Source organism: Alligator mississippiensis, chromosome 4, assembly GCF_030867095.1.
Source record: "Alligator mississippiensis isolate rAllMis1 chromosome 4, rAllMis1, whole genome shotgun sequence".
Classification (NCBI taxonomy): Eukaryota; Metazoa; Chordata; order Crocodylia; family Alligatoridae; genus Alligator; species Alligator mississippiensis.
Genome location: NC_081827.1, coordinates 252,183,164 through 252,211,068, shown reverse-complemented (window position 1 = coordinate 252,211,068; position 27,905 = coordinate 252,183,164). Strand labels below are relative to the sequence as shown.

Below are 27,905 nucleotides of genomic sequence, written 5' to 3'. Positions count from 1 at the left end.
AAGCATAGCATATTGTTATTACAGATGTTTTATCATTAGTTGCTCCATAGTGTCCCAGCTGTCAATTAGGCAATTTTTTTTTAAAATTACAGGGGTGCTCAGTTAAAAATTAGTGCTTTAAAAAATCATTGAGTTTTTGTGGTTTCCTCACACGCTTCTACTATGTTGACATATTAAGGAAAACACCTAGGATGACACAGAGATACACATAACTGTGCGAGTACAAAAGGCAACTTGCTGCAAATACGTTTGGGTTTTTAACAGCTGGGATATGCTGTAGAACAGCGATTCTCAACTAAGGTGCCTTGTCATCCTGCAGTGCCTTGAGATCCAAGGGTGCCATACAGTGTTAGTACTATTAGGTGCAAAAACATGAGTCACATGGTAAACACAGAGATTTCAAATAAAAATCCAGTGTTAAAAACATTCTGACCTGTTGCGGTCTTTCTGATGTCTTTGCAATAGAAAAATTGCTGTTTTCCCACAGTCAAAAAAATGAGTGAAAACTAAGAGCCGGTATTTTCCAGGGGGGGTGCCTTGAGTCTAAAAACGTTGAGCACCACTACTGTAGAAATACCAGAGCTGCTCAGACTGGAAGCTCTCACCTCAATGGTCTGATGAGAAGCACTGAAATAAAAGGCAGAAGGAAGGAAGGAATAAATAAGACAACTTCTCTGTGCCAGCAAAACCAGGCCTTGCTGGACTAGCAGCCAGAATTGTCACAGTAAAAGTATTTCAGTCTGGCGCTCATATCTGGAGTGGCTAACGAGGCAGTTGCAGGTGTGCCAGGGAAACAGCTTACCATAAAATAAGTTCTACCTACTCTATATTTATATCCCCCACTTGCTGTATTTTCTAATGGGGATAATTGATCATCTCCTCCCTCACCCTTAGGGTAGCAGGAGGGACTCAAAATAGTTCAAGTTACTCAAAGGCACCTTGAAATGGGTAGGCCTTAATGTGTGCGACTCATGGAGCATGTCTACACATGCAAATAATGCAGGATTAGTTTAGTCTAGAGTAATTTACTCTAAAGTAAACTGACCCAGGCAGGCGTCTACACATGCAGGGTCCCAGGAGCAATTTGCTGCTCACGGCAGCAATCTGCTCCCACTCCCACCCACCAGCCCTGCACCGGCCCCCTGAAGCAGCTGGAGGGAGCTCTAGGCTCCCCGTGGGTGCTAGCCCAGGGACTGGCAGGGAGCAAGGATTCAGGAGACAGCTGTTTCCTGGCAGGTGCTGGGACTTTGCTCCCTGCCCCTGGGGGGCAGGCTCTGCCACTGGAGCCCAGTGGGAACAATGTCCCCAAACCCCAGAAGCAGGGACCTCCTAACCCTGGCTCCCTGATCAGGGACAGAGGATGTGAAATGAGCTGCAGGGGAGGGGCTGATCTCCCGGTGGGGCAGCTAGCAGCAAGTCTGACTGGGCTGGGATTCCCCACCCAGCTGGGGGCTTACTGCTAGCTGCCCCACTGGTGGATGGGGCAAGGAGCTGGGACCTGCCCCACACCTGCAGCTCTTTCCAAGCCCTGCGCCTCAATTGCTTGATTGGGGCATGGGGTTGGGACCTGCGCCTGACCAGGACAGTTCCCCGCCCCTGCTCTACTACCATGGGGCAGGGGCTAGAGAGCTTGTTCCCTGCCCTCTGCCATCATGGAGCTGGGCAGGGAACAGGCTCCCCAGCCCCCACCAACAGGAAGCTCCCAGGCCCTGCTCTGCAATCTGGGAACAGGGGCTGGAAGATCCTCATCTTTCAGCCTGAATCCTCCAGTTGCAAGACCCAGGCTGGGACATCCTTATTAATCAGGGGACCGGGGCTGGGAGACCCTTCTCTCCCAGCGCTAGCTTTGGGATCACAGGGCCAGCACTGGGACATAAGGATCTCCCAACACTGGCGCCATGATCGTGGAGCAGGGGCTAGGAGCTCCCTGCTGCAGGGGCAAGGGGACATTGTTCCTGCACCCCAGCAGCTGGCAGCCCCCAGGGGCAGGGAGCAATCTCCTGTTCCCTGCTGCCCAGCAGCACATTTGCTCCTGGTCAGGGGGTCTGCATGTGCACTACTGGTCAGTTACTAATCACGAGTAAATTTGCTACTTGCATTTGCAGATAACAAATGTACTCGTGGTTAGAGCCAGTTACTGCACAATAAGCATCTGCTCGCATAGATGCAGATGCTCACTGTACAGTAATTAGCTCTACTGTGCAGTAAAGACACCCATGGGGACCCTCCAGTAACACAAACCCTGAGGGAACGCACTGCTCTGTTGTGGGACTGCTCATCCATTTGCAGACACAGAATGTATTACTGAATTCAGATCGGAGGGGGGGGGGGGGGGGGGGGCGGTGCGGGATTGTCCTGTGAAGCTAGATTTCTGGCTGGAAATAAATGATCGGGAAAAGGAACTACAAACAGAAAATTCACATCTGAGCAAAAACTTTAACTTTTCCAGAGGTTAAGTACCTCAGAAAAGCACTTCTAAGAGTACTTCAGGTCAAATTCATCCCTGGCATAATTGATTTCAACAGAGCTAAACCAAGAAAGATTGTAGCTGCCTGCTTTTAGCTGGCATTTTATGTCTTAGTTCACTAAAAGCAAGGGCATTTATTACACGGGGACAAGTCCTTTTTATCATCGTGAACTCAGACTGCCTCTTATTTTAATGCATCCTGACAGACTTTAACCAGAATATAATGATGAGAAATTAAGGAGACTAGAAGGTAATGGGACTGTATGGCTTGTGGGGGATTAGTAAAGAAGCACTAAACCTCATTTTTCTCGATTGCCTGTTCAAATGCAGCCCATATTGATGGGACCCAAGGTTGGCGCTGCATGGCAGCTGTTTGGTGGTCCGTGTGAAATGGGTTTTGAGAGTCTTTCAATCTATGTGCAAATAAATTTAAAAAAGCAACCCCCCCCCCAAAGCCTTATGACACTAACTAGTCCTTTCTTAACCGTCTCTGAAGGGACCTCAGGATATAATGGATGTAACCTGCATGTAGATTTAAGTTGTTTCAAAGTGTTGGCCCTTTCTCCTCTGCTGCAGCAACACAGGAAACCCACAGCCCCACTTTCCATCCTGTCCCTGTTGTGGGGACAGAGGACAAATTTCCAGGGCTGTTGCACCATTTCCTCTGATACCATCTTGTGTCCTTCTTCTGCAGAAGCCAAATCTTTTATTACTTACAGTATAGGACAGCGCCATGTCTTGCTTTTGTCTGATGAAGAACACCTACACTCTTCAATTCCTGGAACCAGAAGGCCTTCCCACAGTCCCTATCTCAGGTGGTTTTCTTTTGCAGGACCTGAAAAATCATACTGTGAAAAATGCAGGAGATAACAGTAATAAAATACTACAGCTATGTGACATTTTTGACTGAGGCTTGTTGTAATGCTTGCTAAAGGATAACAAGGTGTTAAGTCAGTCTTGGGTGCAGAAGCTGAAGTCAATGACTTCAAATAATCCAGCCACTATCATTTGAAAGGTACTGGCATTAGAGTTGTATCTCCGCCATGCGGTGCTCAGAGCAAGAGGCTGGTAGGGGAGGGGAAGAAATCCAAAGAGGAGATAGGGAAAGAAATAAAAGAAAAAAAGGAAGAGTTTAAAAAATCACAACCCTGAAGCTGAGCTAAAGGGCTTAACTATAGACAGACACTCACAAAAGTTGCACTTTAGGTAATTTAAGGTGTAGTCAAGTATTGTCAGGTAAATTGAATTAAGGCGACTTTAACTTGGAATAAGAGTGTCTATGCAGGAATTTTATGACCTTTAACTAATCCACTTCCAGAATTAATTCAGATTAACCTTCTTCCATGTAGACAAGTCTTCTGCAACAGACACTACCAAGGAGCAGACTAAACCCTGGGCCCAGAAGCAGGGCTACCAAGGGTAAATTTGGCAGCCTAAATCTTGACCCTCCTCAGGTGGCATACATCATGTGAGTACTCACCTGCAAATCTGTCCCTCTGGAAATGATGAGCTCCATTAGTTTGATCACCTTGGTCCCATCTCACCGCGTCCTAAGCCCCCAGCCCTCCTTCAACCTCCTTACTGGCTGATGGGATGAATTCCAGGTTGTCTGTCCCCCCAGGCAATGCAATCCCATCCTGTCTAGCAGTATGGCACTATGCGCCTCATGCCAGGACACTGTTGGCGCTTGCAGAAGTATTCAGGGAGGCTGCACCAGTTTGAAGTCACCTGAATCTATTTGAATAGTGTCAGATCTCCACTCTATGACTATTCTGGTGAATCAAATACCACTGCTGTACTCTACCCTTCACTGGGTAGTTGGTATGGGGGAGCGGAGTCAGATTTTCCAAGGAGATGCCTCTGTTGCTTGGGAGCAGAGAAAAAGGTCTATTAATAGTGATTCCTCTCATTCCAGGTACAGTAGTACTGCTACTGTACTGCTCTTGCATAACTCTGCATGGGCTGCATTTTATTTGATGTTTCTACCCATTAAAAGGAAAACTAAATTCAGAGAGTCCCCTTGCAACTGATTCAGGCAGATGCATGTTGTTGAAGCAAATTGTTGGAGTTGTAGAAACGCTTCCTAGCACAACTCTAAATAGCAGCTAATCATCACCCTACCAATATTGTGTTTGTTTGTAACAGTTCTTCCTATTTTGGTAGGCAGCGCCAGCCCCCCTAGGAGTTCTCTGGGCTTGGAGCCAAGTAGATACCCAACAAGTACAAATCAAATCAGAGTGATTATTTGTGTAACAAAGAAGCAAAGGTTGAAGCAAAAACAGTGCCCAAAGCATATTGCAGTTCTATACAGACAACAGCCAGTCAGAGGATGTTTAAATATTTTCAGATACAGAATACATTGGGCCTCTAGACAGAGACAATTTATAACCATTCATTGGCACAAAAAAAACAACAGCATCCGTAGCATCATGTGGTTTTTTAATAGAGTCAAGCAAGAGGATAAAAGCAACCATCTTTCAAAGCCAGAATCATCAGTAATCTCCATCCAGGCCAGCAAGGATAGGAGAAAGGACAGGCAGTCAAATCAGCAGAGACACGGTAGCTTTACACTGAAAACTACATCCGAGCAGGAGCAGTCAGATCCGCGTCCCACCATTGGAATTACAGGAGCGCCCCTGCAATTAGACAATGGCATGTGGGAAAAAACGCACGTAAACTTGTACATGCAGCAAGGAGCAGAAGGAGGCAAGGAGTTGTGCTTTTTCTTATTATATCACATGATTAAGCTTATTGATATTTTGCAGCATCAAGCAAGTTATTTTGGGGTGGGGAGAATACTATTCAGAGTTTTGGTTTTCAAAAGACAGGAATAAAGCTATTCAAATAGCACCAGAATTACTCAGAGCCTGAGCTTGCTCACACGGAGTGACGGAGCACCGATTCATGACAACAGGAGAGGGAGCAGGCCTAGTATTGGTAGAGAAATAGAAAATTCATGATTGTTCATATGAAGATGACCCATAAAAATGATTCCAGGATGCCCAGCAGTGCAGCTGCTGCACCTGAGGGTTGAATTTCTCTGCCTCTTTCAAGAGTTATGTGGCAGTAAGAGGCACAGATTTGGCTGTGATCGCTCCACTCCAGCACGCTGCTTGCAATGTTCGTGGTGAAACCAACAGCAGAGCGGAGACTGGACGTTTTACAAAGCTGTATTCTGTAAAGAGTGTCTATCCAAGTTCTCTGGGGGCTAGTGGGCCCTTTGTGCCACAGACCCAGTCCCTTTAAGCATCTACGTTTTGGTTTTAACAGTGGCCGAACTCCTCCCTTCCCTCTCAACAAAGATCCTCACTTGCCCTCCTTCCCTCTACACCACACTTACTGCAAACTATATGCATCAGACCCAAGGTAAACGAGGCAACGATACCGCTCTGTTTGCAAAGCAGCTGGCAGCGACCCACAAGGCAGAAGAGCGCGTGTGTGTGGTAGTGGCGAGTGGCATGCCTTTGGATGCCTGACTTCCTCCCACCTCATCAAATTTAAGCTCTTCCTCCTCCCCAGCCACGTGGGCACCTGCCATTTCCAAATGCAGGATTTTCGAGCGGTTCAGAACCTTGGATCGGTTCACAGGCAGCCAAACTGAAGCCCCTCACAACCTGTGTTTCCTACTGAAGGAGGAGGAGGAGGAGAGAGGGCATCAGGTCGGGTCCCTAAGAGCAGGACTGCAAAAGAACAGCTTTGCAGAAGGCTCCACACTTGCTTGATCTATCCTCAGTGCTACGAGTCTTGTTTTCTTTGCCACTCACAGCAATTTATCTGCTATCAGCTCAAAATGTTATTCCCCCTGCCAAGAGATGATTCACTGCCTTTCAGCACCAGGTGAAAATAAGACTGGGGCATTAGGCAATGCTCAAGCAGCCAGACTTGTGTTTCATTCAGTAATCTCTAGCAAGTTGCTCGTTTGCTGTGTACTAGTTTCCCCATCTATGAGAGTGTCTACACGAGATGCTTAATGCCCATTGGACTATTTCTCCCATGCATGGGCACAGCTGACAAAAACCGTGCTAATGTGCAGTAGATTAGTCCAATGAGCATTAAGTGTCACACAAAAAGTGTTTATCTGCACTAATGTGCAGTACTTTTAGTGCAATGGGCATTAAGTGTTACCTAAAAAGATCTGCACTAATGCACAGTAGCACCAATTTATGGTGCATTAAGTTAGCACCTGTTATTACAGCTACTAAACTTAATGTGCCGTAATTATGGTGCATGAATGAATGTGTAGACACATCCTATGAAACAGGCATATTTCTACCACTTGTGAGCAGTGATGCAAGGATTCAGCAAATAAGGATCCCAAGTGTTTTGAGAGCCTTGGCCAAAAGGCTAAAGCCAAAAAGCAACACACTGGAAGGAGATGTGCTTCTTCAGATGGTCTTTAGTTCAGAGTTTCTTTCCCTGTTGAGAAGGCAAAAGTACTTCACATTTGTGAGGCATCCATTCCATAGCAGAACTTTCCACCGAGATTTAAAAACAAAGCAAACCAGCAACACAGACATCTAAAGCTTACCTTCCCAAATGTTTAATGGCTTTCTTGGTGTCAGGTAAAGACATGGCAATGCTATACCTTTCCATGACAGCTGAGCAAGCTCTGAATGAGCTAACCTGGGAATCAGGAGCTACACTACCATGGTACTCTGCCCAAGCTAGTTACCACTGCTGTGCTCAGAGCTAACGCTATCATCTCTACATGGCACCGTGCAGACAAACCCCGATGTGCATCCTGAACGGTTTAGACAACGGTGACTTTTTGTACAGGAAGTCCAAGGAGTCAGCTGCATTTTTCCTTACTCCCCTCACCCCGCAAGACACAAGCTCAAGTCAAAATCCCACCGTTTGGTACAACTACAGAGGTTGCCTTTAACAGCTTCAGGAGTGAAAAGCTACTTAGTCTGAAGGGAGAAGTGGCAAAGATGTTTTCCCACAGAGAAAGCTGTTCATGGAGGCTGAGGAGTTCTGCCTGGGGAAAGCCTTTCATCTCCTTGCCCCAAGGATTTTGTCATCTCTTTCTCTGGCAAAGATCTGGCTTCACTGGGTGCCCAGCAGCCAATGGCCTGCCTTTTGTTCACCCCTCTGCACACCAGACTCTGGACAAAGGTAAGGCTAGAGTGAGTGCTGAGCTGTCAGTGCAGCTGTATCCCAAACAAGATGCTTCCTTCAATCTATCCACCCCATCACCAGTGCTAACCAGCAAACTGCAGGTGGAGGAGACAGTCCAAACGTGTGTGCGCGCGCACACACACACACATAGTTTTTAAATAAGGTTCCTACACTGGGAAAATCCCAGGTCCCAACTTAACATACTGTATTATTACCATGCTTTTGGCAGCCTGAACACTGGAACAGATAATCTAGCCTGCAGCACGGGGGAGAGGCAAAGTGCGTGTGCCCAGAAAGGCCACAATGTCAAATGGACTGTGCTCTGGCTCTGTCTCACCGGTCCACATGCATGTGACTGATAGGCCCTTCCTGGTTAGGAACGGGGCACTGAGAAGGATGCTTGCTGTGCTGCAGCCTTTGATGTGCATGCTTTGGGGATGATGAAGCACCGGACTCTTTACTCCAGGACGCTTTACTCACCTTCTTTACTCACAAGGTTCACAGGTGCAGAGAGCTGGAAAAATGAATCCCTTTTCAGGCCCCCTGAAAGTCAACCCAACATACTCCATCAAACCTCTTCCTGCCTGCTCTCCTCGTGTTGGCTTCCCAGTCCAAAACCTGACAGTCAGAGAGGAATTCCTGTGTCAGCATTCTTAAGTTCTTCCAGGATGTGATGACAACCTCAGTCTCAGTTTCAGAGTCCACTCTGTGCCAAGAAGGATCTCCGCAGAAGGAAAAACCATTATGACACTGAAATGTAAGGATATGTGGTAGAAATTAAATGATGGCTGAAATCCATCCCTGTTGACTATAATTAACTCTATGGAGCCAGGAAATCAGGAGGGAGTTCCTGAGCTAAGATACTAATGCATTTTGCACTAGCACTGAAAGACACAGACTCAGGACTATCTGTTCCCTAGGGGGAGATTCACTGTCTGATGAGGGCAGCAAGACCACTCTCCTGCCTCGTACCATTATAGCAAGACTTGCTCTCCCCCAGGCGTTGTCAACTGTGCAACTGGAAATACCAGTATATGTGCCCACACGACCCATACGCTGCATTCACAAGTATAAGCTGCTGATCTTTGCTCAGGCAAGAAGTTTCTTTCTGAGGTTGCAATAGGAGGATTAAGTAAGAGGGAAACTTCTGGCACAGCTTGGACTTCTGCTTACATCCCAAACAGATGGCAGCTTTGCTACGTTTGCCTGAACTACTGAAATACTTTTCCCAGAGTATCTGTTTCTAAGAAAACTTCTGTGAAGTCACACACTTTGTAATTTAGCCCCTAGATCATACGAGCACAGTCCTCGCAGACTTCAGCAGGAGTTGGGCACCAGCACTGACCCAAGTTTAGACTTTTTTAGCTAGGTCTATCTTCACCTGGACGTTTCATCCTACCAGTTCAAAAATAGCATTTTGTAAAGCTGGGAATTTTTGGCACACTTCAGCCACATACATCCAAGCTCCCACTCCTACCCAACAGACCTGGAACTTCTCCCAGCTACGCAAAGCTAAAACCTAACACTAAACAAATCAGCAGCCTTAGGGCATCACCATGCACATTTATCTCACAGCAAATGCCATTCTCATCCAGCGCATGGGCGCTCTGTGCACATGTAAGACACCCACCCTCCCCACCCATCACCCAAATATTATCCTTTAAGTGTTTGTTAAAATACAACAAGTCAGTGTAATTATTTGCCTGGGGGACCAGTCGCAATACACTTGAACAACCAAGTCAGAGAGTCAGCCACGACCAAAGGCTCAGACTGCTGAGGTCTCAACACCCTGCGCAGAGCCCTTGCCAGAGAGGCTACCTGAGATATTGTCAGAATCTAGCAGCTCAACTATGCTGTATGGGGAGCAGTCTTCAAGGCCCAGTTTGCTACACAGCCAGCCACAAAACCCTTTCTCCATATCTCTCACAGCATGCCACCAGTCCCCAAAGGACCAGGCAATCTGTGTCACCGCGGTGTATAGGCCTAGGGAAAATGATACAGCCATGATGATAATTGGGTAGAAGATGATCAGAAAGGGGCAGAAGGTGATCTTGTGCCAGAAGGTCCTCTCTTCATTGTATACCAGGAAGATGTTGTACCAAGTGATGGTCCCATAGTAAAATGAAATCACAAAGGACACTACAAAGATGACGGGAAAGCAGACGATGCTCCAAAGGAGGACATGGGGGCCTCTGTCCACCGCAACATTGCAAGTCTTTTTCCCCTCAGGGGTTTCATCTTTGGGAGGTTCCTTCGACTTAGCCAGTTCCTGCAGCTCTTTGTCTGTTAGTGTGACATGGATGTCCACCATTTGGCCCTTCTTTTTCCCTCTTGTGATGGTTCCAGTTAAGGTGACATATCGGCTGTCTAAGGGCATGCTCCAGACACCTACAATTACAGAGAAGTTGCATCATTATTCCATCTAATCTTTACACAAGGCACGTCACAAAAATCCTCAAGGACGTTGTACAGAATTAGATAATACAGGTTAAGGAATTAAAACAATACTAAGTTTTTAAAAAATGGACAAGAAAACTGTGCAATGCAGGCAAGAAATCACAGAGGGAAACGGAGGGAAAGTCAGTGGGGCGACGATATACAGAGATGTTGTTCTGATTGACAGAAACTGCAGGGAAGACTCAGGCACCTGTACTGGTGAGGCTGTGGAGGAAAGGCAGGGGACAGGGGCCAGTGGACCAGAGGAAGGTAAGGGAAAGTAAGAGTGGAAAGAGTCAGAGGTGGTCTAAGACTTTCTTCTGGTCCCCTCCATATACTTGCTACACTCACTGGCTGATATGCTGTAGACCAAATTCAGAGACAGAGCAGGTTAAGTCTAAGGAGCTGGTCTCTAAACAGAACTGTTCCTGCATGACTCTAACTGTGGAATAGATATTCAAAGTGGATTTCGCTAAACAGAAACAGATGTGCTTCCAAAATCTCTGTCCTTCCCTTCACTTAAAATGCTACAAGCAAGAGCCAGGGCCCTTCTTTTTCTGCTGATCCATACATCTTATTTTTCATTGGCTCTGTGACCCCCAAAAAAGCAGCCCCCAGCTGCAGGCCCTGGCCATACGTACCATCTGCCATGGGATTTCCTAAGAACTTGGAGCCCTCCTCTGAACTCCTCTCGCCTCCTTCTTCATCTGCCTGCTCTTCTTCCACTTTATTTTCGTTCTCTGAGCGATAAACTATTATGGACTCTGGGCGGGGCTCCTTCTTCTTCTTTTTCCTTCTGTCCATGGTGGCCTCTCCATCAAAGGTGACTGCGGTAGCCACGGCTCTCCGCAGGGAGCCTCGGTGAGGGCTGTGTGTTCCACCCTTCTCTCTCTGCACGGCTTCCTCCATCTCGCTGCTGCTTTGAAGCGTCTCACTGGGCATCTTTTAATGTGGGTTTTCTACCTATCAGCTCCTGAAATTATGAGCCATGGATCAGGCAGCAATCAGGGATGCTCTGCTTTATGAAGTCATCTTAGTCACAGCATCCAACAGATGCAACGCATTCTGAACCTACAGTAAGAGAGGAGACAGGCACACAAAACAGTGTCCCATTTATTCCATGTATAAAAATCTGCAAACGTTTTCCTTGGAAGATACACTTCTACCCAAACTGAAAGCACAATTGCCTTAAGTATGATTAAAACTGGTTTAAAAGAATCCATCTTACTGATCTTAAATTTAGTTACACTAATGCATATTTTAGAATATGAACCAGACCTAGGTTTATGTGCCAGCTTTAAAATGAGACATAGGAATTGGCAGAATGGGAATGGGTGTTAAAATTTCATATGAACAAACATGGCTTGTCAGGAGATTTTAGCATTCTTCAGCAATGCTGGGAACAACCAAAACCCAGCGGTCTGGGCAGGAGAGTCCCGGAGAACCAAACAGTGAAACTGACAAATAACGTGAAATTGACTAGCCTAGGGACAAGTCTCGATTGGAGACAAGGGCACAGTGGAACTTCACAGCGACGCTGGAGCCAGTTTCTTTCATTTACTTCAGACAATGCTGAGATTTATCGTCTGAGGCCAGGCAAATGCAAACAGCCCCTGAGCGATGCAATAAGTGATGAAAAGTAAAACCGATTCTAAAAAAACCTCTCCACTCTAGCAATATGCACTGCTACTAGTAATAACCATGAGGATTTTTTTCCTTTAAAGTACAAGCTAAAATCAAAAGGACTATATTGAAAATAAAAAATCCCAAAGAAATATTTTGGTTATGTGAAAAAAAACGTGACTGCTCCAAATCACATCAAACTCAGGGCCTGATTTTCTCTTCCTTATGCAAAAGTACCATTAATATCAAAAGTGACAGTAATGGGAGGCTTGCCTGAGTAAAGCATGTAGGAATAAACCAGCATAGGCTGCATCCAGGTGGATAATCCATGCGTCCATCCTACATCCACAGGATGAATGTGATTCTCAGACTAGACATGCTGTAGGAAATGAAAAAGCTGATCACGCCAACACTCTCACTGGTACTTTAATGAGGATTAAAACACACTGCCTATGTGTTAGCAGCCCTGCAGCTCTAGGCTGATCATTTAAATGCTTAAAAGACCATGTATAACTAAGAATTAAGGTCCCATATAGTATCTGAAGAATCCCTTCAACAGGAAATTATAAGACGTTTGTCTCGTATGACTTTCGGTCCGCTCCATGCTAGAGAAAATTGTTTTATTTGAACCAATGCTGGAAAAAAAAAATGGACATGTTTAGATTCAGCTGTCTGGTCTCAAATGCTTCCCCAATGAAAGCAGAAACCTTTGAAATAAACCAACACAATATCATACACCTGGATCCACCAACAGCCCCAAACAGTAGATCCAACTTCCCACTGTCACTTCAACAGGGTGTTCATTTTGATCATTTATCATGGTTCAAAAAGCAAAACAGTTTCCTCCTTCACTGCTGATCAAAACACTCAAGAAAGACGAAGGACAGTTATCAAGGATATCTCAGTGTGGCATCTCAACAGGGTCTGGCTTGGTTTGTGGCTAGTGTTTAGACTAGTTACTGGAATCATTTTATCTTTTTTTTATTCTCCTCTACCCCTAAATAGAGGGAAAGACAATAAAAGGCTGCTGCCCCATACACCTCCCCAGGGGAAGCCTGTGGATGTCCCATATCAAGGCATTAAAAATACAGTGCAGTTCAGAAAAGAGCAGCAATTCCTTCCTAGGGACAGTGCCTCTTTGCATTGTCAAGTGTCTGAATTACATGCAGGACTAGTATGTTTGGAGTCAGTGCACAGAGAACTAACAGTCCACATACTTAAACATAAAAGAGTAATGGACTATCCACACATTTTTTAAAAATGTGCATGTACCACAGCACCCCCAGGGAAATCTGATGCTTACGTATCAACTCTCCTTCCTTTTAGCTCAACACCAAATTATCCATCCACTACAAAAAGAACAAGAGGCTCCTAACATATAAACTTGGGCAGTACTCTAGAGACCTGGTCTCTATCAATAGGAACTTGATTCAATCTGTGGAGGGCAAGTGGCCATACAGAAAACTCACTCCAATTGCTGCTATTCTTCAGAAGCTTGCCCAGCACACACAAATATGCTCTAACGCTTTAATATTCAAAATGTATATAATGTGGTGCACATGAAAGACAGTGCAGAAATAGCAGCTCATTCAACTTAATACCCCTGTGAGATATGGTAGAAAATATTCTCTTTCTAGATAAAAGGAAACTCATTCACCTAGGACCTCTCAGAGCTCAGATGCCATAATGGTGGGCAATTGTCTATAATCTGGGACCAACAGACAGAAGCCACGTTGGGATTAGACTCTGAGCACTCCCAATTCTAACCCAACCTTCAGTTTGCACAGCTTCAAAGAAGGGACAGATAAGTTGCACTACCACTGAACAGCAGCCCACACCAAACCTGCTGTAAAATGCAGAAATAACTCTAAAGCCAAAGAGATGCATTTTGTCACTGCATGGTGAAACCTATGTTGCTGTACCGTGCGTTGAACCCCAGGGCATTAAAGGGCAAGAATAAGCACAGCTTGCTGGTTTTTTGGCGGTCTGACAGGAGGGTCTGGGTCGAGGCTGGTTTATTTTTGGACTGGTTCCCAACTGTTTCGTCCGAGAGGTAGAAAAATACCTAGACTCCAAAAGGCTGCCCGTCAAAGTGCTACTCATCTTGGACAATGCGCCAGGCCACCCACAAAGTCTGCAATTTGCCCACCCTGACGTGGAAGTGGTTTTCCTACCACCAAACACAACTTCCCTCGTCCAGCCTCTCAACCAGGCGTGACTGCTACTTTCAAAGCTTATTACACCAGGCACACCTTCGGTCAAATTCATAACACGTTGGAAGGTGATCCAACACTTGATGTTAGGAAGTGCTGGAAGTACTACAACATCACTAACTGCATCACTAACATAAAGGAGTCGATCGATGAAATAAAGCCATCAACCATCAATGCCTGTTGAAGGGGGTTGTGGAAGAAGCAGTCAGTGATTTCACTGGTCTCCCATCTGTCAGTGAGGAGATCAAAAGGATTGTGAGAACATCCCATGACTTTGGAGGGGAGGGTTTTGAGGCTATGGAGGAATCAGAGGTTGGAGAACTGATTTGAGTCGCACACCAAGGAACTGACTGATGAGGACCTAGAAGAACTCATGACAAACAGTGAAGATGAAGATGATGAAAATGAAAAGACAGAAAGACCTGATTTCAATTTAGAAACACTGGCCGAGCTCTTCAGATACAGCAAACAACTCACTGACAAAAAGTTTGAATATGATCCCTCTATGGAGCAGAGCCTGAAGGGTAAGAGGGAAATTGAAGCAGCAATGATGCCCTAACGAGAAATTTATAAGGACCTACAGAAAAAGGCTGAACAGCTTCCTATCACAATATTCCTTTGCACACCCTCCCCTGTCAACCCCACCAAGTCCTTTGGCCACCACCTCTGCCGATTACGAGACAGAGAGCGAGGGAGCGAGTTCAAGAAATATTAGGGAGATTAGTGATCAGCTGATTAGCAATCAGCTCAGGGTTTTATTACTTTCGAGTTCGAACAGAGTTGGAATAAAACACTAGTTAGCACAATTACTGTCTCCCGCTTATTTATCCTAGCTTATTATCAGTACAGTGCAGTATTCACAGATTTCGCCATTCGCGGGAATCTTGAGAACATATCCCCCACAAATGGCGAGGGTCTCCTATAGTTTTAAAGTTTCTCCAGCTGGGACCTAGGCTAAATCTGCCTAAATGCTGAAGCAAAAGAGCCAAGGCAGTCACCTCATCTGGGAAGATTAAAGAAACTTGAGCGTTATAATGTACGGTCAGCTGAACCTAAGGGCATGCCACACGTTCAATTTAAGGGTCCTTACAAACCAACCACAAAGATGCACTATATTATATACAGAACTCTGCTATATATATACCTCCTCTGCTCGTGCTTGTCCAAAGACAAATATACCTCCTCTGCCCGTACTTGTAGGGAGGCAGTTAGGCGGGCCAAAGCTACCATGGAGCTGAGGATGGCATCCCAAGTAAAGGACAACAAGAAATTGTTTTTTAGATATATAGGGAGTAAAAGGAAGGCCCAGGGAGGAATAGGACCCCTGCTAAATGGGCAGAAACAATTGGTGATGGACAGGGGGGACAAGGCTGAACTCCTCAACGAGTTCTTTGCCTCAGTGTTCCTAAGTGAGGGGCACGACAAGTCTCTCACTGGGGTTGTAGAGAGGCAGCAGCAAGGTGCCAGACTGCCATGCGTAGACCCTGAGGTGGTGCAGAGTCACTTGGAAGAACTGGATGCCTTTAAGTCGGCAGGCCAGGATGAGCTCCATCCGAGGGTGCTGAAGGCACTGGCCGACATCACTGCAGAGCCACTGGCGGGAATATTTGAACGCTCGTGGCGCACGGGCCAAGTCCCGGAGGACTGGAAAAGGGCCAATGTGGTCCCCATTTTCAAGAAGGGGAGGAAGGAGGACTCGGGCAACTATAGGCCAGTCAGTCTCACCTCCATCCTTGGCAAAATCTTTGAAAAAATTATCAAGGCTCACATTTGCGAGAGCCCGGCAGGACAAATTATGCCGAGGGGAAACCAGCATGGGTTCGTGGCGGGCAGATCGTGCCTGACCAATCTAGTCTCTTTTTATGACCAAGTTACGAAACGCCTGGACACAGGAGGAGGGGTGGATGTCGTATACTTAGACTTCAGGAAGGCCTTCAATACGGTATCCCACCCCATACTGGTGAACAAGCTAAGAGGCTGTGACTTGGATGACTACACAGTCCGGTGGGTGGCGAATTGGCTGGAGGGTCGCACCCAGAGAGTCGTGGTGGATGGGTCGGTCTCGACCTGGAAGGGTGTGGGCAGTGGGGTCCCGCAGGGCTCGGTCCTTGGACCGATACTCTTTAATGTCTTCATCAGCGACTTGGACGAGGGAGTCAAATGTACTCTGTCCAAGTTTGCAGATGACACAAAGCTATGGGGAGAAGTGGACACGCCGGAGGGCAGGGAACAGCTGCAAGCAGACCTGGACAGGTTGGACAAGTGGGCAGAAAACAACAGGATGCAGTTCAACAAGGAGAAATGCAAAGTGCTGCACCTAGGGAGGAAAAATGTCCAGCACACCTACAGCCTAGGGAATGACCTGCTGGGTGGCACGGAGGTGGAAAGGGATCGTGGAGTCCTAGTGGACTCCAAGATGAACGTGAGTCGGCAGTGTGACGAAGCCATCAGAAAAGCCAATGGCACTTTATCGTGCATCAGCAGATGCATGACAAATAGGTCCAAGGAGGTGATACTTCCCCTCTATCGGGCGCTGGTCAGACCGCAGTTGGAGTACTGTGTGCAATTCTGGGCACCGCAATTCAAGAAGGATGCGGATAACCTGGAGAGGGTCCAGAGAAGGACCACTCGTATGGTTAAGGCCCTGCAGACCAAGCCCTACGACGAGAGACTAGAGAAACTGGACCTTTTCAGCCTCCGCAAGAGAAGGTTGAGAGGCGACCTTGTGGCTGCCTGTAAGTTCATCACGGGGGCACAGAAGGGAATTGGTGAGTATTTATTCACCAAGGCGCCCCCAGGGGTTACAAGAAACAATGGCCACAAGCTAGCAGAAAGCAGATTTAGATTGGACATTAGGAAGAACTTCTTCACAGTTCGAGTGGCCAAGGTCTGGAACGGGCTCCCAAGGGAGGTGGTGCTCTCCCCTACCCTGGGGGTCTTCAAGAGGAGGTTGGATGAGTATCTAGCTGGGGTCATCTAGACCCAGCACTCTTTCCTGCCTATGCAGGGGGTCGGACTCGATGATTTATTGAGGTCCCTTCCGACCCTAACATCTATGAATAAGAACATATTTGTGGTTGTTTTGCCATTTTATGGTATCATTAATTGGCTGAATGTGTGCCATTTATGGTGCAATTAACACATTTATATGCACTATAAATGTAACATCTGACAGGGGCCCTAATGCCATTCTCAGACATATCGACTGGGGAATGTTGAGTAGGAGTAGAGAAGTTATACTATTCCTGTATTTAGCATTGCAAAATGTTCTGGTGTCCGTACTTCAAGAAGGATGCTGTTCAGTTGGAAAGGATTCAAAGAATAGCCGTATAAACGATGACAAGATGGGATAGTATGCCTTAGAGCTAGAACTCCAGGATTTCAAATTATCCTGATTATCAAAAAGAAAGTATCAAGTGTTTGCTCGCCCACAGTAATCACCTACGTGGCGAACAGAAATCTGATAATAAAAGTCTCTTCAATCTGGCAGATAAAATTATAACAAGATCTGATGGTTAGAAACTGAAGCTTGACAAATCCAAATTAGAAGGAAGGCACCGTTTTTTTAAGAGTTTGGATAATTAATTACTGGAACATCTTACCAAAGCTTGTGGCTGATTTTTCATCAGTAGAAGTGTTTAAATCAAGACTAGGGGTCTCTCTAACAGAAATGACCTAATTCCACTGAAACTCCTGGACCCGAAGCAGGCATTAATGCAGGGAAGCCCTAAGGTCTGGGTAGTGCTAGTGGTCAGAAAATGATCACAACAATCCTTTCTGCCTTAATAACCTACGATTACCACTGTCACCCTCGTACTGAGGGGCTGCCACCACTGCGGTCAACAGCCACAGGCGGTCTCCCCATCACAGATCTGGTCCACGTTCTGCCTACGCCCCGCAACCCCTACCAGGTAGCAGGGGCACCTCTCTCACCTCCATAAAACCCATCACGTACACTATATGCGTGGTGCTCTCCAGATGGAAGTTCTCCTACCGCGCAGCCTCCACGTCAGCTGTGAACTCCCAAGCTGAGAAGCAGCTCACAAGCGCTGGTGAACCAGACAGGTTCAAACCTGAGCCGGCTACTCCTCCCTAGGAAGGCCGCGGGGCTTTGATCTCAGCACAGATGAACTCAAACAACAAGCAATTTCTACTCATTTAAAAAAAAAAAAAAAAGGACCCATAGGGCATGGACACACAAGCACGCACCTCATTTTTCTTTGAAGGTTTCGGTGGGGGGTGGTCTTCAGTACTCCGATTCCTGCCAAGGTGGCCCCTGGAGGGGATGAGTTTTGGCAGCTCTGCTTCAAGTAACAATGTACAGCATCAGCCCCTTCAGTCACCCACCGAGACATCTCAAAGTGTAGGTGGAGCACGACAATTTTCACGTCTAGTATCAATGCTGACGGCTTTCCACATGGGAGCCCGGGGGCAGGCAGGAATCTAATAACTCCCAGCAGGGTGGGGTGAGGAGGAGAGGAACAGTCAGGGCTTCAGAGACAGTGGAGGGGGGAGCAGTTTATTAGCCAAGCGATTTGTTATTCGTCTCCATGTGACAGCAGCCAGAACCCTGCAGAGGCTCTGCAGTGGGACCGCGCGGCCGGGGGATTTTTAGCAGCAGATTTCTCTGCTGCTGTGCAGCCAGCAGCTGCCAATCAGGCTCCTTGCGACAGCTTTAGTCGCATAACGTGAAACGCAGCGACTCGGGGCTGGCTCCTGCACCACTTAAGTCACTGGAAGTTTTCCTGTCAGCTTGAAGGGCTTGACTTTGGTTTTGGAAAAAAAAAAGAGAAGAAATTCTTCTGCCCACGAGAGGCCAGAGTCCAGGGGGCTAAAGCCCTGCTGTGTTAGAAATCTGTCCTGTTTGGCCACAGTCTTTTTGTGACTTGTTCAGACAGAACAGAGGTGAGGAAACAAGGTGAACAATGGACACTAATAGCATCAATTGTCCAGTGTCATTGTTTTATGGTGTTGTACATAACAGCTGCACGCATTCAGCCTAGCGAGGGGTCCCAGCCGTCTCCCAGCAGTAGATCTCGTGTGTGCTGAAGTAGCTCTCAGAGATGCAAGCACAACAGGGACCCGCTGTCCTAGACACGGCATTAACATATAGCATACGCCCTGAATGATTCACAGCTTTACCTTAGACAACAGGCAACAAGCAAACAAATGTGCCAAACACAGAGGGAAGAAGGTAAGAGCACGATTGCATCTGCTAGCTCTGACAATACCATGACAATGCTCCAAGTCGCTAATGCTTTTACTGTCTTCCTAACACGAGAGAGACTTAGCGGTGCCAAGGGCCCCTCTGTTAGGCCATCTGCAACTGGCAGTGCCCCGGGGCACCACAGCAGAGGTGGATTCTGCATTTGTGCCGAGGGTTGGACTAGATGACTCGTGAGACCCCTTCCAATGGCAGGTTCCTATAGCCGTACACGGGATGTCAAGGAGCAGAGGGCAGTGGTCTAACCAGCCCAACGGAGGAACTCATCATCACTGGGGACACTCAGGGCATGGACACACATAACACTTGGAGCAGTTTAAACCTGAAGCAGACAGACATATAATCCTGTTAACTGGTTTAATTTACCTGGAATGTTTCAGAAGTGTCATTGGAAAAATCAAGTACTGTTTGAACTGGTTCCCCATGAACTAGTTCTGTTACAGGTGGATACCAACTGTTCGAAGACACAGGTCTGCTTGGTCCTCCAGGCATCCCACACTGCATCACTCCTCACCTCCACCCTCCCACTGCTGCAGTTGGCCAAGTGGGCATGTAGCCAGGATGCTAACACCACTCTTTTTCCTTTTGTTGGCATTTTTTAGCAAAGAGCTCTATTGCACTACTTGTTCAGTAAAAGCTTTCGAAGAACCAGCCATGTCCTCACTCCCTCCCTGACTGTGTCCCCTTATCACGTTCCCCCTCCTCCAGCCCCTGGGAGCCCAAAAGCATGGGTCCAAGCACTGCCCCCACTCAAGTCAAGCAAACACACTACAGACTTCGGTCATTTGAGGCTCCTGGAGATTACTGAACTCATGTTTAGGAGAGAAGGGAAAGCAGAAAAGTGACAGGTCACCCCCTCCACCCCAGACCTCCAAAGCATGGGGTCAAACACTCCTCCCCCACATTTATCCACTGTTATCCCCTAGTGTCGGAAACACAGCACTTGACACCCAATTGCAAACCATTCCCAAACAGTGACACCTGGGACGGGCTCAACAGTTATGTGTGTCCACACACGTAGACAGAGTGATTACGCGCTGGCTCAAGGCTACACAGCGAAGCAGGGACAGTGCAGGGCTGGGCTCAGGACGTCCTGGCTCTCAGCCCACTAAACTGGGTCTCTCTCTCTCTCCCTTTTCAGGATAGATCCAAACGCTTGCTCCTAACAGTCTGCAAGCCAGATTTCCGCCAAAAGGTTTGAGAAGGAGCTTTCCAAAGTATCATCGAGCTGTTTCTGGATGACATTTTCAAAGGAGTGTTTTTACACGGGTCTAGTGAGAGCACTCTGCAGACTATCTGTGTTGTGAATCGGTTCTTTTTTCAGCTCTACTATTCTATAGCTTCCCAAATGCCATGGGCTAATGCTGCTGTGCAGAGGAGCATTATTAAGGTCTGGCAAGCAGCATACACTAGCTATAACAATCCAAATGAAATGCCTCATTCAGTGTCCTTGCGTAATTTCCCCTTATACAGTCACCAAACACTGCTCCCCTACCTCTCCTTACAGCAAAGCTAACACAGGCTGGCCGTGTCTACACGAGATGCTGACTGCGCAGTCGTTACTATGCAGTCATTTAGTACTTGTACAAATGACTGCGCATAGCTGGAGTTACTGCACATAAGCATCGCCGAATGGCTTTTAGGTGATGCTGACTACACAGTAGTTTGTCACTGCTACACAGTAGCATTGCACCACGCTTCCTGCCACACAACACTACCGCGCAGTAGTAACGAGCCACTGGGCAGTCAGCGTCTCGTGTAGACGCGGCCACTGAACTGTATTCCTCCCCCGGTGGCCACGTTGTTTTGTCCAGACTGGTAGGAGCGGGTGGGAGAGGACACGTTCAGAGAAAGAACTCCAGGCTTCCAAATGCATCCCCAGAGAGGAGACTGGGTTTCTTCCATGTATTATATTGAACCAGAAGTTTCAATGAGTGACATGTGTACATGAGTCTCTGGAGACGTGAAGCTTTGATACTAGAATAATGTTGGGGGTGGAAGAGCATAAAGTATGAGATTTTCAAGGCAACCCAAGGATGTCGAGGCATTTTGCATTCCCTTTAATAAATATGCCTAAACTCTCTACAACGCTGTGAAAAAATCTCAGTACTGAAATTTGCATTTCATCTGGAAACAAAGTGAGGACACTTTTTCTTCCCCCATTCCACCTCCCCCATACATTTTCCTGTCCATTTGCCTAGAATAAGCAAGCTCAGGGGCTTTCATATTTAACTCGGCAAACAGTGGTTGCTAACTGACAAGTCTGTGTGTGGGTGGGGGAAGTGGGAGTTGCTTGCCTCCCCAGAGGCAACATTAAGTGCTGGATTATGCAAAAACACTGCAACATTTTTTTCTCCAAGGCAACATCAGGTTTACAGGTGAAGCACCTCCTAAATGGTCCATGCATCTACACATGCACACGTGTGTGAGCAGATGGCCTAATGCTGCCCCATTCATACAGCAATGATGGCTTTGGTGGAAGGCTTCTGTTAACACAACCAGGGTACTTGTCACTACCTGTAGCCACTGAGGAAGGTCTGGAAAGAAGGAGGGGCTAAAATGTAGTAATTGGATGGAAAGGCTAAAAAACCCACAGTCCCTTATCTCAAGGAGGCCCAACAGGGTTATGGAGAACCCGTGCCCAGATAACATGAGGGTAGAGGACATCAACCAGTTTGACAGTTACAGAGCAGGAGTGTTGTGTGGTCCGTCTGTGACTGCCATCAACCCAGGCACCAAAGGTAGTGGTAGACTGCTTGAATAATATCTATACAGAGGTAAATCTTAGGAGTCCCTACCCAGGCAATGCACTCACGGACTTAAATTCAGCTTGGTTGAGTAAACATTGAGAAAGAGCATCAGAGCCTGCCCCAGCAGGAACTGAACAACCAAACTGTACATGGACAGGACTGAACTTTCCACAGGGAGCAACTGGGCGGGGGTGGGATCCAATAAATAGTCTCCAAGGTACTGAGATAATCTCTCATGGAGGGACTGGATGGCCCAGGCCATAGGCTACACAGGGACCCATAGCCCTGTTACCACCCACAAGGGATTGAGGAGCAGGGGGGCCTTTAAGGCTCAAACTTGTACCCAGAGAAGAAAATCTTCAGAGTAACCAGCGAGAAGTACAGAGACAGGAGCCAGAAGGGTACAGGGGGTACTTAGGAGCAAACTGCCCTGCAATAGGCAGCAGACAGCACCCGAGCAAAGCAGCCAGTTGGAGCTCATAGAGCAACCAGACAGACAGCAGCTAAACTGGTGAAAAACAAGCTGGTTGACTGAGTAGAAACCCCTGTGCCTGTTTAAAAGGACTGGAGAGAGGTGGCATCAAAGCAGCAGAAAAGCCCAGTGCAAGGGCTGGAGGAGGTAGTCCAGCCCTACCACTCCTGGGGGAAGTGGGCTGTAGGCAACAGACCCATAGGTACCCTAGAGAGCTGGGAGGAGATGGCTAAGAGGGGAATATGGTTGGCTGTGGATAGTGATCCAGAGTAGGGCTTGAGTTTTAGTTTGAAGCTGTCTGCTTGTGTTATGGTTTCTGTCTCTGACCAGAGGACCAGGAGTGCCTATAAGGAGGAGTTGGAGGCCATGGCAGTGGCAGGAGGTGGGGAGAGAATGTTATTTTGGGAAGATGCTCTATGTTTTGAGTCCTGCAAAGGATGGAGATGTGGGGGAACAGCCCTACAAAGGCCACGGGCTGGATGAGCTGAGATCAAGACAGGGTTGGGGGGCCCAGTGGCTGAAACCAGAGCAATACCCATGAGGCATAGGTATGGCTATGGAAGAAGCTGGAGGTCACAATTAGAGCCTGTAAGGCATGATTAGGACCAGAAAGCCATGTTTAGGGCCAGAGGAACTAGGCAGTGGAGTCCCAAGATACTGTGCCAGAGGGGTCAGTGCCTTGAGAGACCGTGAGGACAGGGAAGGCACCAAAGGAGTTACTCCAGCCTCTACAGGCAGCCCCCCAAGTTCATCATTTTCACATCAAAAGCATGGCAGGAAAGAGATGGAAAGTTAAGGAGGCTGGCAACAGGCAAAGCTGACTGCCAGGGGATCGGACCCAAGCCTTTTGCAACCTTGAAGGGTGTGTCTTCACTGCAGTTAGCCCGGACAACGGTCATCTAGGGCTGAGCCCCCACATTAGCCTAGCCTGGATGGTATGTCCATATTGCAGAGCCGTGCCTGTGCCACTGCCTGTGCGAGCTCTCTCTCAGGACCTGAGAGGAATACAACATGGCTCTTGTCACTGCATTAACTCACTCTGCGAGCTCTTTCTGTGTCACAGTAGAAATCCTTCCTGCACCCCTAGGCAGAAGTGTTAGCTTGCCAACTCATTCAACTAACCCCTGTTCTATTCACTTTGACAAGGGACAAGGAGTGGAGCCTACCCAGAACAACAACGCTGTCAGCTGTTGATGTTAAGACAACCCACACTTTGCTAAGTGAAGGCAGACATGGGGCATGAGGCACAGTGGAGGGCGCTTTAGTGGCTTGTGGCACTAGGAAAGCAGTAGTGGGCCTGCTAAGGAGATTATATGGACTGCATGTACTCCTACAACTGTAGGGACAGATAATGCAGGTTTAGACCATTGTGGGAACCCCAGTGCTGATCAGCATAATTTCTAGAGTTGGAAGGGACCTGAACAGATCATCAAGTTGATGATGGGCAGGAACGAGTGCTGGCATCACAATACCCCAGCCAGATATCTATCCAACCTCCTCCTTGAAGAGCCCCAAGGTAAGGAGGAGCACCACCTCACTTGGGAGCCCATTCCAGAGCCTGGCAGCCCTCACCATAAAGTAATGTCTCCTGATATCAAGCCTGAACCTGCTCTCAATCAATTTGTGGCTGTTATTCCTTGTTATCCCAAGTGGTGCCTGGGGGAACAGAGCCTCAACTATTTTCCACTATCCCCCCTGGTGAGTTTTATAGATGGCCACCAGATCCCCTCTCAGCCTTCTCTTGTGGACGCTGAATAGATTCAGGCCCTTTAGTCTATCTTCATAGGACCTGCCCTGCTGCCCCCTGACCATACAAGTAGCCCTCCTCTGGACCCTCTCAAGGTAAGCCACATTCCTCCTGAAGTGCGGCACCCAGAACTGGATGCAATACTTCAACAGCAGCCTGACCAGTGCCGCATAGAGGGGAAGGATCACCTCCCTGGACCTGCTTGTGATACATCTGTGGATGCACGACAAGGTGCGGCTGGCCTTACTGACCACTTTCCACACATTGGCAGCTCGTGTCCATCCTGGAGACAACAATGACTCCAAGATCCCTTTCTGCCACCGTGTTGTTGAGAAGGGTGTTCCCCAGCCTATAGGTGTGTTGCTGGTTCCTTCTCCCCAGATGCAGCACCTTGCACTTGTCTGCACTGAACTCCATCCTATTCTCATCCGCTCACCTCTGCAACCTGTCTAGATCCAGTTGGATTCTGTCCCTCCCCTCCTCTAGTCCACGCTCTTGTGCAGACCTGGAGGGACCAACAATGGCTTTACGACTCCCACAAGAGGAAAGTCCCCTTCACGGAGCTGTGGGAAATGATTGGCAAGGCCCTTCTGTACCAAGGCATACGCAAGATGGAGTCCACACCAGCAGGTTGCTATTGCCATCTGGAAGTGGGCTACCCCAGACTGTTATAGTTTGGTGGCTAATCTGTTTATGTTGGTAAGTCAATGCTTAGTGCCATGGTACTGAAGGTTTGCAAGGAGGTTGTTATTGTCCTTTACTGCCAGTAGCAAATATTGCTGATGTCCTTGAAACAATAGCAAGCTTGATGGGACTGGGCTTTCTGAACTGTTTCAGCTATCAGCAATGCATTTCATAGTATGCCCATCTTTCTCAAAAGGGTACATGCATGCCTCAGCTGAGCTGCATGCCTTGCCTGAGGGTGGAGGGAGGTTCAAGAAAACCCATGTGGAACATGAATTGGGTGCATGATGCCACAGTATTCCAGACACGAGGCACTTTCACTTTATTCGTGTTATTGGTTGGGAATTATCGATGGGGCACTCTATGGTGACAGACTGAATTCATTGCTATACCTCTTGCCCTGTCCACTGGCCTATGTTTAAGATTAAATAAGAGACATGTGTGTGTAGATACTAGCTGGGACAGGAGCAATCCCTTGATAAGAGTCCAGGCCAATTCTTCTGTAAGCTCATACCAAGGCAGGCATGCTTTGCTTCTTTATTAAGTGTAAATCATATCTTTTTAAAATTTAAATTGGCTTATTTGAAAAACATTTCTACTACTAAATAAAAATACAGCTACCTATATTAATGTCCACATTTTTTAAAGTCAAGCAAGCATTTAAATGAAATAAAAACAGGATATGGACAACACGTTTGCTGCTCAGATTTTAAATCCACTCAACCAAACTACTGAACTAATAGAAGTCATTAGCTAAGCACCAGTGACAAGAATTTGATAAAAACAGCTGCTGAAAGCCACAGCCTCCTCTGCAGGTGCAGAAATAATATCTTCCTTTATTTCAATATATTCAACTAGTTTGATCTGATTCATTCAAAGCTGAGATGCAAAATGGGAACAAAAAAAGCAGGAAAGCTCGTCTTCCTCTGACAATCTATGAACGAACAAAAGGTATAGGTAAGAAAGTGAGCTCTCCTAGTTCTAACATCTTGAAGCAGTGACCCAGCCCCCCTTTAATTCATTAACTATTAATAATCATTTTGTATTAAAACACTTTGATAAATTATTTTTTTAATGCATCTAATGTAACAGCTTTAACTAAAAATAAAAAATGATGTTTTGTTTAAATGTTTTCCAACTATTCAGTTGGTCTAATAAAAGATATCACATCTACCCAAAGAACCGTGCCTGCCTATGTCCTGAGACTAACATGGCTACAACCAAAAACCCAGCAAAATGATGTTTTGTACATTTTAGTGAATTTCTAACTTCAATCCAAATGCACTTTGTGATTTCTATCAATCAAAACTTTAACACCCCCCCCAAAAAAAACCAAAAACAAATGATCATCCAATAAATAACTGGCCCTTTCTTCATTGCTTAAATAAAAAGTGTACAGATATAGGATATCCTACCAGTTAACAAAGAAGTTCCAAGTTGTCGTGTGGGCCTATATCCATTTGTATAGATCAATGTATTTTAATGCTTACCAACCAGTGAGAATCAGCTTTAAAAAGGTACAATAACTATAAAAAAAAAAAAATACAAAAGCAAAACAAAATTAGAACTGAGAACTTAAATTAACATTTCCTGCCCTTGACTTAAATCATGATTTTAAAACTGGTGATTTATAATCACTTTAATTCCACCTGAGGCAATTTAAGGCAGAAGTGGCCACCCCATGACACGGTCAGACTGGGGAGGGGACGGGCATCCAGGCAGCAGTCGTGCAAGAGGCAGAAAGCAGAGCAGAAGATTGGGCAAGAGAAGAGACTGGAGCGGAGCTGGGGGAGGATGCAGGGCTAACTTGCAGCATACTTGCCAAAAAGGTTGGTTTAAAACCTTGAATCATACGCAGCTCACGTTGGTCCCAGCCTGAAGTCGTCACCTTCGGTGGCAACAAGAACGGACAGCGGCAGTTTCTGGTTAGCGCTTAGCAGATAGGGATTTAAAGCAGACGCAGTAATCCCACCCCACAAGAAGTGCGACTCTTGCAGGACGGTCCCTGCGGGGCACGGTTAGTGCAGACACTGACAAAGCCCTGATTTCTTTCTCTTACTTCTTTAAATAGCACTTCCGATGCTGGATTGAGGAGCGCGTCACGTACCTGTCCAGAAAAATGACCGACTTGATTGAGATTTGAAGTCCATCCTGATAAAAATCGTAATCTGAAAGCGTGGCGTATCACACCGGAGAGGCAAGCCGTTCATTTCTGCGGCGAGGCTGCGGTCCCGGCTCGCTAACGCGGAGGAGCGTTTCTCGCTGGGACTCGTCCCATGTACAGGCAGTCCCTGACTTACAACATTTTGCACTGAGACGTTTACAAACCACGTTTCAACTGTCTGACATCAGTTTCGTCTTCACGACGCTCGCTCCGACGCCACGCCACGCCCGCGAGCGAGTTCTCCGCCTCGCTCGTCGCTCATCTGTCCCAACGTCCTCCGACGCTTTCTTTCAGAAAGCCCACGAACCCCAAAAAACCTCCAGCCAGGAGCCCTTCGCAAAGTCCGGCACGGGCACCTCAAAGAAGTCCTTCCGAATGGCTAGGATTGCTATTTACGATAGCAATACGTGCGTGTAGCTACGTGACGTATCCGTAGTGGATCGAGTGCAAAATTCTGGGGTATTTTTAGTGAAAACAGGGTGTCAGGCCTGGGTTCAGGAACCGATCCCCCATTTACAACATTGTTTCCTATGGGGAAAAGCGGCTCCGGGTTGCAATGTTTCGAGGCAAGGCTTGTTTTTCGGGCCTGCCTCGTCCGGGGAGAGTGTCTAGGGGGCGGCCGCAGAGTGAGCTTGGCCCGTTTTGAAGACGAGCGCACACGGGGGGGGGGGGGTGTAAAATGACCCGCATTAGAGACGGGGGAAAATGTCTTTTGTGCCCGGCGTGCGCCGCGCCCCGGCTCTGGGGGAGACACGGGTGGAGGAGGAGGAGGAGGAGGAGCCCGGCCCGGCTGTCAGGTGTGTCCTCACGCGCGGGCACACACGCCTGTGGGACACCGCTCGGCAGCCGTCGAGACCGCGCCGTGCACACGGGGACACCCCCAAACCCCACCCGGCCCGGCGATGCCCGTCCCTACCTGGCGGCGGCCCGGCCCGGCCCGGCCCGGGGCGGAGGCTGAGGTGAAGGGGGAGGGGGAGGCGGCCGCAGCGGGTGGCTGACGCGCGTGG

The 27,905-nt window shown here is 47.4% G+C and overlaps 1 protein-coding gene across 7 annotated transcripts; it reads right to left on the bottom strand.

Annotated features, from left to right (window-relative positions):
* Window positions 1-12: 12 nt before the first annotated feature.
* TMEM169 (transmembrane protein 169) lies at window positions 13-27,905 on the bottom strand. 7 transcript variants are annotated; one of them, XR_009462150.1, is made up of 5 exons: window positions 26,150-27,806; window positions 18,067-25,668; window positions 10,663-11,092; window positions 8,066-9,973; window positions 13-3,302 (listed from the first exon to the last, which is right to left on the bottom strand). XR_009462150.1 is itself a non-coding variant. In XM_059727510.1 (5 exons), exons 4-5 carry the CDS (start codon window positions 10,961-10,963, stop codon window positions 9,351-9,353), a joined length of 924 nt encoding a protein of 307 aa, XP_059583493.1. In that variant the 5' UTR covers window positions 10,964-11,092; window positions 18,067-25,668; window positions 26,150-26,260; window positions 26,842-27,806; the 3' UTR covers window positions 434-9,350. The 7 variants fall into 7 exon arrangements, 4 of the variants coding, with proteins under 4 accessions (XP_059583493.1, XP_059583492.1, XP_019335970.1 ...); XR_009462148.1 differs by having other exon boundaries at window positions 434-627; window positions 3,185-9,973; XR_009462149.1 differs by having other exon boundaries at window positions 434-6,883.